The sequence below is a fragment of the Podarcis liolepis genome, assembly GCF_965112155.1.
Source record: "Podarcis liolepis genome assembly, chromosome: 7".
Taxonomy (NCBI): domain Eukaryota; kingdom Metazoa; phylum Chordata; class Lepidosauria; order Squamata; family Lacertidae; genus Podarcis; species Podarcis liolepis.
In genome coordinates this window covers 77,549,524-77,562,211 of record NC_139561.1, presented here as the reverse complement: position 1 = coordinate 77,562,211, position 12,688 = coordinate 77,549,524, and the positions used below count along the sequence as shown (strand labels likewise).

Below are 12,688 nucleotides of genomic sequence, written 5' to 3'. Positions count from 1 at the left end.
CGCATGCCCAAAATATATCCGTCCACATCTCACCTTAGGTTTACTGTTGGTGTTGCCATTTCGCAAAGTAGGCAGCAAGGAGTTTATTAGGTGGTTGAGGGGGAGAGAGAAGCCGAGAGAAAAGACTTATGAGGCCAGGAACGCATTGAAGGAAGCAACATAACAAAATTAAGATGCATATAATGACAAGGGCATATTGAAAGAGATTACGAAGCCAAGTAAGATTAGGTAGTAAGCCACAGGGTGAAAGAATCCCAGAGGCCAGAAAAACCAACGTCTTGTTTAATGTGGTGTGTGAGATTTTGCAAGTGAGAGATCTGCTTTTGGATGGCTTTGGAATTATCAGTAATATTAAAACAGCACATGTTGTCAACTTGTTCACATCCATAATGATGAATCATCAATAGATAATCAATAGCGCAATTTTGTAAAAGTCCATTATGTAGTCCACTCTGTTCTTTATTCAAAAGGTGAAGAGCTTCTGAAGAAAAATTCAGGGCTTTTTCTGCAGAATAAGCTGAAGAATTAATGTTCACATGATTCCGTACAGCCAATCCAGGGACTCCTAAGAGAGAAACAACTAAAGAGATATATTCAGACCTACTGAAAAAGGAGACAAAAGCATCACAATCGTTAGTCAATTTCACAGAGCGGCGATATCAAGAGTGGGATAAAGGATCCAGAACACCAGGAATAACCTGGATTCCTTCTTTGGCCGCAGAAAATTTGGGTAAAATTAAGCCTGCGACTTTAGGAGGTAATTGGGTGGTCATAAGCACAATTTCACCAGGTAAAACAGTGTCTTTGGTTTTTTGATTAATTAAGTCGATGGTAAAATCAGAGCGTGTATCCTTTGAGATGGTTTTAATAGTGGAGACTAACGGCGGAGGGCTCCCTATTTGTCCTGGCCCGGGAGTGGGGCCCCTAAGGAGTTTCCCGAACTCCTGCACTGATTTGCCCAATGATAGCCTTTACCGCACTTTGGGCATTTCTTGGAAGGCTTAGCCTTATTGGCATCACCATTCCTGTTTGCACCCCTGCCAGGGGCTCTGCATTGTTTAGCAAAATGACCTGGGCGATTGCAGTTGAAGCAGTTGCTATTCCCTCCAGCATTCCTGTCACATAAGTGGATTTTAAACCGGAATCCACAATGGCCCTTCTTAATTCTCGCATTACAGAATAAGAAAGAGTTTCGTATAGCACCTGTTGTTGTGCTGTGCCTGGGTTTGCATAAGAAATAGGGAAAGCAGATGGCAACACCCCAGCCCACTCAGACCCCTCCTCTAAGGATAGGAGCCCTTTCTGCCTTGCCTGGGAAAGTGCAACACGGACAGCTCCCGTGAAACAGGCAGGAGCTGAGGCAGGCAAGGGAGGGGTGGAAGGAGGGAGGGAAGAAAGTGGGGGGGAAGAAAGAGGGGGGGAAGTGGATGTTGGCTGAGACACAGCTTCTGAAGAAGCGGATGCATGCAAAGGAAACACAGGAGGGAGGGAAGGGGGGATGGGGGGTGGGCTGAGGCATAGCTCCTGTATGAGCAGATGCAGGAGGGGGGGGAGGGGGAATGGGTGGGTTGGAAGCAGGCAAAGGAGGGAGGGATTGGCAGGATTGTGCAGGAGGCAAAAGCTTAGGATAAGGAGGGGGGTTGTCTCCAACAGACAGAGATGCAGGGGCCGAGGGAGACGCCTGGGACGCCTGAGGTCCAAATTTTGCCACGGCATCTGCACACTTCTGCCAAGTTAGCAGACAGTGGATAGGAGCCCTGGGTTCTTCAAAAAAGGTTTTTCCAATCTTTTGCCAAGCCTCTACCCCCAAGGAGCCCGCCTCAGGGTACCAGGGACATTGAAATGCAATCTCACATAGCAAACGTTCAATTTCCTTTAAAGAAACATGAGCACCTGCACCTCTCTGTCTGACTAAATGAAGCAGTTCAGTAGCATGCACTTTCTGGGACTTTGTAAGCTCCCCCCCCCCCATACTCACGGTGTAGCCGGCTAAGACTTCTCCAGTCGAGTGAAGTATGAGGCTGGCTGACTGCTCGGCTGCGCAAGGGATCTGGCACGTCGGGTCACCAGATGTAGGAATGAAAAATCATGGGAGACGAGAGAGGCAGGTGTAGCTAGGCGTCTGTCAGGGCGGGCCCTGAGAGCCTATTTTATTGAATATTGCAAGCATTGCCCCAGGTGGGCCTGTGGTTGATTGGTTGATACATACACACAGAAACTTGTAATTGGTTAACATAAGTACTAAGGCGGGAATTACATCTGAAAGGTGGGGATTACATGTGATCATTTATCATTGATGGAGAGAAGGCTGAGAATCGGAGCTAGAACTAGACAGGCATGAAGTCTCCTAATTGAATTGTAACTAGGGATTAATTGGCACAAACAATATAACAATCGGGTTCTATAGTTATGGTCAGCTAGGCATGGAGAGCAAGTACAGTTTGTTTTCCATGAGCTTAGGATGTCTGTTACTAATGATTGATCATATCATGTAACAATGTAATCAGGTTCTGTAGTCAGCTAGGCATGAAGAGCAGGTTCGTACAGTGTGTGCAAAAGCAGGGAAAAACCTACGAGCAAGACTTCTCAGAAAGCAAGAGAAAAGAGGAGCAAGGCTTCCCCAAAATGGAGCAGTTTTGTGCAGAAAGAAGACTTCCCTTTAGCTGATTACTTTTTTACCCTGCTTAATCTTGGAAAGGGGAAAGTAGTCCTGGCTTTTCATTTTCTTGGAACAGAAATTACATCCTGTTTCCAAGTTTTCGTCTCCCCCATGCTTGATTAGCACAACTCTGCTCAAACAGGTGATTTCTGAGAAAATGAAACCTAAATGAGGTTGCCCTAAGCTGAACCCAACGCACCTATCACACGTCTATTTTGGTACTATGGCAGCCATCTCTGAGGGCGGACCATGCTATTAGGTCCCCCAGCTCTGCAGAGGGGAAAACATGCTGAAAGTATAAATCTCAACAGGAAGTGATCTGACCATGACAAGGGACTGATGTCACTATGCTCCACTTTCAGATCACGCTCTTCTTGCCCAGTTGAAAAAACAAGGTCCAGAGAGCGGCCTGCCACATGGGTTGGGCTGTTGACATGTTGAGACTGCCCCATGGTTGCCATTGCAACTATGAGGTCCTAAGACATCCCAGAGCTGGTCACCTTGGCATGGATGCTGAAGTCCCCCCAAACCAGCAGTCTGACTCCTCAACCCCCCCTCCGAGAAGCTCTTTTGGCTCAGGCAAGGAGACTGCTGGGCAGCGAGACAGGCAGTAAGAATAGCAAATGCCATTAAGACCAATTACAATAGTTTGGTACATTTTGTTGTTGTCTGACAGAATGTGATAACAAAAAGTTCGAAGTGGTTGCAAGTCCTTACTTTATTAATCTTGAACTTTAACTATGTTTTAAAACAATTTCTAGCCCCTATGGAAACTTGTGTGTGCAGGCAACTCTCCCCGGCCACCTAACCCAGAATGTCTCCCTTTGAGAGATGACCCTCTTCTGCAAAGCAAGGGAGAAAAGAGAGGCTGCTGCATTAGTGTCAGCAAAGCATTTTGAAAGTAAAAGGGGAAAGGAGAGTGGGCAGTGTGACACTTTTGCTTTGTTCAGGGGGAAATCTAAGCTCGATTTCTGTGAAGCAGAAATCCAGTTTCTCATGTCAGTTCCCTTTATGACGAAATTAGTCCCCCTAAATTCAGCTGTTCAAGGATGAGTCTTCAGGCACATAGCAAATACCTTTTCTTTATCTGGTGGAACTTAATTGAGCACTACAGAAAATAAGATAAATGAGGTTAATAACATAAAAACAGTATAATATGTTAGCATTACAAATCTAAAATATTGTTAAAGCTGAGAAACCTTGACTAAATCTTAACTAAATTATAATTGCCTGAAGCAGCAAGGCTAGAATTGGGCAGGAAGCAAAATATTATATGGGTCAAATGAAAGAGAGATATGGATATTCCCATTTTTTTTCCTTTGAAGACGGCATTTTTTTCTAAGCTTTCTCCATTATCGCAGAAAAGCAAGATTACATTCCACAAAATTTGCAACCTCAGAAAGGAAAAAGCTGCATGCCCAAAATACCTACACTTCAACTTCAACAGTAATTTTGATTATTGCCTACTGTCATCTAACAAAATAATTTTAGCAACATCTTAATAAAACTACATCAAAATCAAAGAATTCTCTTTCTTAAAGGCCTGTCTGGGTAGAAATTATACAGAAAGGTTTCGACAGCATGTTACATCAATATGACAAATGTTTCTAGTTTACATCGGAGTATATTTAAAAAGTATCAGTTAAAAAAAGCGTTCACTGTGGACACGACATGTGTAATGAATCTCAAAGGGTGAATTGATTAAACCTGGCCAATTCAATTCATAAGAGTATTGGGTTCCATACAGGAAATGGGGAGCAGTGGTGTGCCTGGCTGGCATGCTTGTCTCCAAAGGACTTTACAAAAATTGTTGCTTTTTATTCCTATTTTTAAAAGCTTGATTGTGTCGTATTGTGGTAAGGCAAATCAGCTATAGGGTCTGCTCCATTGTCTCTAGAACCAGCCAAAATGGGTAAGAAAAGGGGTGCCAAAGTGGGAAGACTTGCCATAGCAGCAGCAGCAGCTCCTATTACCCCACCTTGGGTTGCATCATGTCTTATGCCAGTTCTACTTGGCCCTGAGATGCTCTGCCTCACACTCTTCCAGTCCTAGGGCTTTCTTTCGAACCCTTTCAGCATCCTCAGCTAGATTATTCAGGGAGCTCGACAGCATCCCATAAGTGGTGGCAAAAGACCCCCCTGCCGTGTCTCAGTTCTCCAAAGGACCACAGACCCTGGGTGCATGCCAGAAACCCCACAGGCTCTTGCCACTGCTCGGCAGAGAGAGAGAGGGAGGTTTTCTAACTTTGCTTCAGAAGCATGCCATTTGCACCCCTCAGACTGCTTTTCTCCAACTGCCTAGTCTTATGAGGCTCACAATGTACCTTTCCACTGATCAGCCATCTTGTAGGTGGGAGAAGGGGAGGTTCCAGATAGTTTGCCTAGTTTCATGGGCAATCGGGGACAGTGGGCTTCAGATAACTGTTAACCTCTGCTGTCTAGCCTCCTTTTAGCAGTGTATCTGAAGAAGTGTGCATGCACACGAAAGCTCATACCAAGAACTAACTTAGTTGGTCTTTAAGGTGCTATTGGAAGGAATTTTTTTATTTTGACTATGGCAGACCAACACGGCTACCTATCTACTACTGGAACCATGGAAGGCACCACATTGAGCCGCATGAAATGGAAGTCCATCAACCTCACCAGCAGTGTATCTGAAGAAGTGTGCATGCACACGAAAGCTCATACCAAGAACTAACTTAGTTGGTCTTTAAGGTGCTATTGGAAGGAATTTTTTTATTTAGCCTCCTTTTAAGCACTCTCAGATACTCCCCAGTCAACTCAACAGGACAGAAAGGATTTGCAGGCAGAGGACAGTTTGAAACTTTCCCTCTCCATCCCATGATTCTGATGATAATCCCTCTCCCCCCAATGCTGCTGTTAAGCTTAGGGGAGAAGCTCAAGAGCAGCAGGAGATCTAACATCATTGGGATCACAAGCCTGCCAGCTGAGCAAGGGGGAAGCAGGCTGGGAGGGAAGGACTTTGAAGGACCTCTGTTAAGACTTACTTGCTCCTCAAGATCCTTGACAAACAGACGTTTGAGGAGAGGAGGAGAGGATAGTTTGCCTTCTCACTTCAGCCGCTCACACTCTCTCCTGTCCTCTCTGGACTTTGTAGCAGAAGAGCTAGAAGATCTCAACAGACTGGTGCTTTCGTTCTTGTGAGTTGGTGCTCGCAACAGGAAATCTGTGGTCTGCCCTCAGCTAGGCTTTGAGCATAACAAACAGGTGCAGAAGAGGCTGTGGTTGCTCGATGCCTGGACCCCCTCCCTCCTGTTTTGAATTTTGTTGTTGTTGTTTAAATGATATTTATTAGAATTTCAGAAAGAGTTACAAAAGTAAAAAAGAAATAGAAAAAAGAAGCAAAAAATACAAAATACAGAAAAAATAAAAATAATTAAAAATAAATCCATCTTTCCATGTCTTGCCTTTCATTTACTTATTTCCCTGACCTCCTCACACCTCCCTTTTTTGTATTCCAGTTCAAATGGTTAATTCAGCAAATCCTTTCCCTCTTTGTTTTTATCTTAATTCTTTATCTTAATATATTATAGCTTTACATTTTCACCTGTTAACAATCCATTTTTACATACTCCTTTATAACATTGCTGCTAAAACCACTTAATTTCATTCCGACATCATTTTAACATTCATTAATTTTACAATGTTTCTGTAAATAGTCTTTAAATTTCTTCCAATCTTCTTCAACCGACTCTTCTCCCTGGTCTCGGATTCTACCAGTCATTTCCACCAATTCCATATAGTCTATCACCTTCATCTGCCATTCTTCCAGGGTGGGTAGATCTTGTGTCTTCCAATACTTTGCAATGAGTATTCTTGCTGCAGTTGTAACCTCCTGTTTTGAATTTTGACATCAAAATTCCCAGCTGCAGTCTGCTAGGTTACAGAATTCCCTTTTCTAAGGCGTGGCAGCTTCTAGCTAAGAAGGTGAGAATAGGTGGCTTGTGTTGCCTAAGGACTAATTGAGCAGAGGCCAAGTAGGGATGCATCATGGCTGAACTCATGTTGTTGCAGGAGAATCTGAGCTCTCACTTTAGTTCCTCCAAAGAGTCACACACATGACGTGTTTGGTGAAGAAGAAGTTCGTTTATTGGCTCTGTACAGAAGCATGGTCCAGGGGGATTGCACCCAAAGGCTGGACCTGAGCCTTGGCAAGCCCCCTCTGTTATACCCCTCTACCCTTACCATAACCTTTCCTGACCAATTATATTCCCCATTACACTTATTCCCTTATATAGTGGTGTTCTGCAGCTTGCATCATCTCTTATTTGATTGTATACTTTTTGCCACAAAGCCAGCCATGCGCACGTCTACCTCGTGTCACATGAGCTTTTACTTACTGCTGCTGACTACCTATGATTTTCTATAGCCTCCACCCTTTCCAGGCCTGAGGCTCACCACAATGTCAAGTGAGTCTGTGCCCTAGGTCCAGGTTCCAATTCCATGTTTGCCTCATTGCTACTTGGTAGAAAGCTCAGGAGAACTTTAGCACAGTGCATTTCCTTCAGATGACAGAGCAATGGAGGTTCATTGCCTCGTTGTCATTCTCTGTTTGCCACACGTACAAGCAGTGGTGTAACTGTGTAAGATGAGAGGATGGCGTGGTCTCATACTGATACATGGCCTACTAAAATGCCATGTGGGGAGAGGGGGAGAATGTGGCCATGGTAGATGGGTAAAAATCTTGGAGCAGAAACTGCATCCTGTTTAGAAGTTTTCCTCTCCCCACGCCTGGCCAGCAACACAGTTCTGCGCAAACAAGCTCCCTCTGGCCAGGAATGCGGCTTCGGCTATTTGTTGCGATCTTATCTCATCCTCGCTGGTTACCTTCGCTTTCTTTTTTGCTTTTAGTAGTGTGACAATCAGGAGGAAGAGGGTATTAAAGGGAGATAGCAGGACGGGGGAAAGCGCGAGAAACCTCGAAGCAAAACCTCCAAGAAGAGGACTGAGCTTGGCTGCAAAATATAAGTGCGGCAGCAGGTAAGGAGTTGAACTTTTCTCCTCCTTCTAGAATGATTTCCATTTCTTTTTGAGCTTCTTTGCATTAAAGGAGACGCTGAGCTCCTTGCTTGGTGGGGGTGGCAGAAACAATTGCTGTTGCTGTTGTTTACCTTTTATTTGTTTTTTTTTTTACATTTTTATTGTTATTATATTAACCATTACTTTATAGCTATTGTGATATCATATATCATATCATATCATTAACAATAATATTATTGTTAACAATGATGTTCGAGAAGGCTGCTCTTCTTCTCCGCGGCAAATAACATGCCATCCCCAGGGAGCAAGCAGAGCTCGGGCTGCTATAAAGGTGTCCCCCTCTTTCCCCCCCCGCGCCCGAGTTTAATAAAAGGCGTCTATCAACATTGCAATGCAGTTCATGACCCCACCCGCTTTGTCAGGGCTGCGTCCCAGCACTTGCTGGTGTGTAGAAATGGTATCTGCGCCACTTCTGATTAGAAAAACTGCATGGCAAGGGTTCGAGGCAAGGCAGGGCAGAAGATGCTGGAGCTTCTCTTGGTTCTGGGTAGGTGCTGGCTCATGAGCCTGGATAGCTCAGTTGGTTAGACCATGGTGCTGATAACACCAAGGTTGCAGGTTCAATCCCTGTATGGACCAGCTGCATATTCCTGCATTGCAGGGGCTTGGACTAGATGACCCTCAGGGTCCCTTCCAACTCTACAGTTCTGTGATTCTGTGACTTCCTCATAGCTCTTTTTTCCTATAGCTGTATTTCATTTATTTATTTATCCGTTATATGTATATAGCTTTCAGGACAAGATAATGTTGCTGATAATGGGTTGTCTTCAATTAACATTTACTCAGAGTAGACCTATTAAAATTGATGGATCTTAGGCATGGTTATTAATTTCAGTGAGTCATGAGTCATCGCTGAGTAAAGGTTAGTTGACAAGAACCCAATGTGGATATTTGCCCAGTATTGAGTATTGCCCTTTAAGAATATTTCTGGGCTCTTTCTGCATCACTTATCTGCATCACCCTCTGGCTCCTTTTTTTCACCTCCCCCTTGATGACATTTGTAAAAACATTCTTCTTTTTATTGGTGACTTTTGTAAAAGTGGCAGGGCAAGACTTGCCCAGAATATACAAGGGATATGCACAATGCATTGACTTATTTATTTATGAAGTGTTTTATCCAAAGTTTTATCCAAAAAAGGGAATCTTTAGTGGGGTGTAAATGCTTCCTTTAGACACATCTCTGGAGGGATGAATAATTTGAGTTCAAAAAAGATCCACATCCCACATAAACATGTTTTAAGGGTTATGTGTGAATGCATTTTTGAGAGATTGACAACAGGCACAATTCTTCACTTTATTGAAATACTACCAGCTGCTGCTCAAACAACCCACTGGTCTTAGAAATATGTCCTATGTAAATTGATTCCCCCCCGGTAAACCATGGATTGTAAATATGTCCATAAAAGTGTGTTGAAGACTATCATTTAACTATTATAGTTTTCTTTTCTTTCTCAGATAAACTGTGCCACAAGGAATCACTGTCATGGATCCTGCCGTAACAATAGAAACAACAGAAAAACAATGTGTTGTAACAACAGAAACCTTAAGAAAAGACCTTGCTGAAGTGCAGACTGCTTTGGAGAGAAAAACATTTGAAGCTGTTTCAGCTGAAGCTAAAGAGCAGTCAAATTTATTAAAGAACATGACGTTGGAAATTGCCGTCACAGGAAGAGCAGGTGCCGGGAAATCATCTTTTGTCAATGCCCTGCGAGGAATGGAAGATAATGAAAAGGGTGCAGCTCTGACTGGGCTGACAGAAACAACCATGGTGCCACAAGAATATACACACCCCGCATTCCCCAAACTCAAAATTTGGGATCTACCAGGAATTGGAACAAATAATTTTAGTGCAAAGGAATACCTAAAGAAGGTCAATTTCAGCAAGTATGATTTTTTCATCATCACCGCCTCAGGGCGCTTCACTGAGGATGACACCAAATTGGCTCTTGAGGTCCGTAAAAATAAGAAGAAATTCTACTATGTGCGCAGCAAAGTGGATATCGATATAGATAACTACAGGCGGTCAAAACGCATCAATGTGGAGGACACGCATGAGATGATGCAAGCTGAGAAGAAGACGCTTCACATTATACGGAAAGATAGCTATGATAATTTGAAGGCATTAGGTGAGTCTTCTCCAAGGGTCTTTCTGATATCAAGGTGGGATTTGAGCAAGTATGATTTCCCCCTCCTTCAAGAGACCTTTGAAAAGGAACAGGATGAAATCAAGAGAAATGTTTTAATTATGTGTTTTCCAATTGTAACAAAAGATAGCATTACAAAGAAAAAGGCTGCTATGAAGAGCCTGATATGGAAAATAGCCATGGTGAGTTGTACTGTTGGGTTGATTCCTCTCCCATTCCTCTCGCTTGGTTGTGACATTGGCATTCTGGTTTCAACAATGATACATATCTGCAAAGTTTTTGGGTTGGATGAAAATTCTCTCAATATACTAGCAAATCGTGTGGGGAAACCTGTTGAGGAGTTGAAATCTGTTATTGAACATACCCCAAGCACCGGTATGATCACAACAGAATTCGTCATGGATATCTTGAAGAGGTCAGCAATGTGGGGAACAATCAGAGTGGTAGAGCTGGTTGTGGATTTCATACCTGTGTTGGGGTCTCTCTATGGTGGGGGCAGTTCTTTTGCTACCACATTCTACTTGCTGAAGGATTTCCTGGAAAACGCTGTGAAAGATGCACAGAAAGTTCTGGCAAAGGCTGCTGAGCCCAAGAAATGCAAGTAAACAGCCAATACATCTACCTGGGAAGAGACATCCAGGTACAACATGCATAATCTCATCTTTCTACCACAGCATCAACCAATTGCTCCCTTCAAAAGTTCGTCTTCTGGTTTTGCAACATGGCATCCTAGCATGCTTCCTTTATTACTCTTCAGCTCAGGACTTGTAGCACTGCCATACAGTGGTACCTCGGGTTATATACACTTCAGGTTGCAGACCCCACTAACCCAGAAATAGTACCTTGGGTTAAGAACTTTGCTTCAGGATGAGAACAGAATTCGTGCTCCGGCGGTGCAGCAGCAGCAGGAGGCCCCATTAGATAAAGCGGTGCTTCAGGTTAAGAACAGTTTTAGGTTAAGAATGGACCTCTGGAACAAATTAAGTACTTAACCCGAGGTACTACTGTATTTCAAAAAGTGAAAATCTGGACACAAAAGTTATAGAAATTTTGCTTATTGGGAGAGGGGCAAAGGTATAGAGATGGGGTGGGCAAAGTTGATGAGATTTTTGGCAAAATCTCCCCAAAACAAAAGAAGTTTCTGAGCTATTTTTAAGGAAATTCACCCGAAAAAATCAACACTTCTAACATTTCACAGAAAGATGTTTTTGAGCTATTTTAAAGGAAATTCACCAAAAAAAAAACCCCAACACTTCTGACATGGCTTGCCACGGTTTTCCATATGTTTTCACAGACATTTTTACCAATTTTCAAAAATTCTGGCTGGCCACTACTTCCAACGGACAAATCCCAGACATAAGGCAGCCCTATTGTAGCAATGGTTAATCAGTAGACTGCCTGGGTAATTTTTGTCCAGATAAGATGTTTCTTATATCCTACCTGTCAGTGTTAAAACGATGGATGTCTCCCCCTCCGACATGCAGCAAATTTGCAGCAGCCAAACATAAAGAATGGAGAGAAGAAGAGAAGAGAAATGGCTTCAGAGAGTTCTATTGCTGATAGGCTTAAGTAAATTGTGATGCAGAATTAATGTCTGAAGGATAATTTAGCAAAGGTGAATCATAAAATTACAGCCCTGGATTGAAAAGTTACTGATCTCAATGAGGAGATATCAAAATCTGAAGCAGTTCAAATTAAACAAGATCTAACACAGATAGCGTCTTGGGTGGGATCCTGCGATACACGCTTTTCAATGCAAAAATATACTATATAGTTTTGTAGCCTTTAGTATATTTTGTGGTTATTTTGTTATTGCTGCTTTTAAAAATGTTTTAATGTATTCTCTTCCTCATTTCGTTTGATTTCTATTATTTCCTTTTGCCTTATTTACTTAATATCAATGAAATAATAACTATTAAAATTTTAAGAAATGTTTTTTTCTGAATCCTCCCTACTGCAATTATTTCCCCAACTGTTCTAATTTTTGTTTTAAAAAATCATTTAATCCAGGCAATGGAAAGCTATAGGCAACAGTCCAAATTTAGGTGTCCTAACCTGAACCACAAGCCTGTTTTCTCTCAGCCTCCTTATTGTAATGATTAATCTTTTCTATTCTTCACCAGCTGGGTGGGTGGGTAGGGGAAGCCTGAGCCTTTGGGGAGGGTTTTTTCTCTGGAAGTAAGCATACACATACCCACAAATTTCCTTGTATTTTAGGATGCTATGAAACAGAGAAAGACTGGTTCATCTTCAACATAGTTGGAGGAGAGGGAGTTTTGGGTGTCCTCCTGCCACAAATAACTCCAGATTGGTGCTTCTTATTCTTTCTTTCTTTTTGTTTTGTTTTTGAGGGATATGTGCTTTTTATTTTCCTTTTTTCGTTTCTTGGTTTTTGAGGAAAAACCCAAATTTTTTTGTACAAATACTCTAAAGCATTTAGAAAGTGACAATGAACTTGAAGATGAGCCAGAAATCATTCTTCATTTTGCCCCAACATCAAATTAATTCATGTTCAGGTTACCCAGCAATTATGGGAACTACTTTCACATGTAGTTCAGATGTTTTTCAAACTAATTCAGTGCACATTGAACTTGTTCATTCCAAGCACTAGCCAATTGTTTTTGAGATTGTTATAGTCCATACATGATTTTACCAGCTGCTGAGATAAAAATCCAAGTTTTTCCAGCTATCGGAGGGGCTACACTGACAGATACTAGCAGCTACACTAAGAGATGGCTATGCATTGGCTATGCATCAAGCTGGGAGTCAGCAACACCAGCTCTTATTTGTGGAATGAGTTTAGCCCTCCTCAGAATGCAACTTTT

General features: G+C 42.5%; 3 protein-coding genes across 6 annotated transcripts in view; 1 reads left to right on the top strand and 2 right to left on the bottom strand.

Moving 5' to 3' along the window:
* The window catches only part of LOC310711154 (uncharacterized protein), a 116,594-nt gene extending 110,728 nt beyond the window's left edge, over window positions 1-5,866 (bottom strand). The window contains exon 1 of the mRNA XM_083512622.1: window positions 5,667-5,866. The gene's annotated coding sequence lies outside the window, so the exon portion shown is untranslated. The remainder of the gene's footprint in view (window positions 1-5,666) is intronic.
* Window positions 1-12,688, bottom strand: part of LOC310712400 (interferon-inducible GTPase 5-like) — an 88,591-nt gene that overhangs the window by 25,123 nt on the left and 50,780 nt on the right. The window lies entirely within an intron of this gene.
* Window positions 1-12,688, top strand: part of LOC310712397 (interferon-inducible GTPase 5-like) — a 99,481-nt gene that overhangs the window by 52,185 nt on the left and 34,608 nt on the right. The window contains exons 1-2 of one of the 4 annotated variants that reach the window (XM_083515410.1): window positions 7,544-7,659; window positions 9,175-11,785. The exons of 1 other annotated variant lie outside the window; for it this stretch is intronic. In XM_083515410.1, coding sequence (XP_083371536.1) covers window positions 9,203-10,468 — 1,266 coding nt within the window. In that variant the 5' untranslated portion in view covers window positions 7,544-7,659; window positions 9,175-9,202 and the 3' untranslated portion in view covers window positions 10,469-11,785. Of the gene's footprint in view, window positions 1-7,334; window positions 7,660-9,174; window positions 11,786-12,688 lie in introns of those variants that run through there. 2 more of the 4 variants (XM_083515411.1, XM_083515413.1) reach the window with 2 other exon arrangements.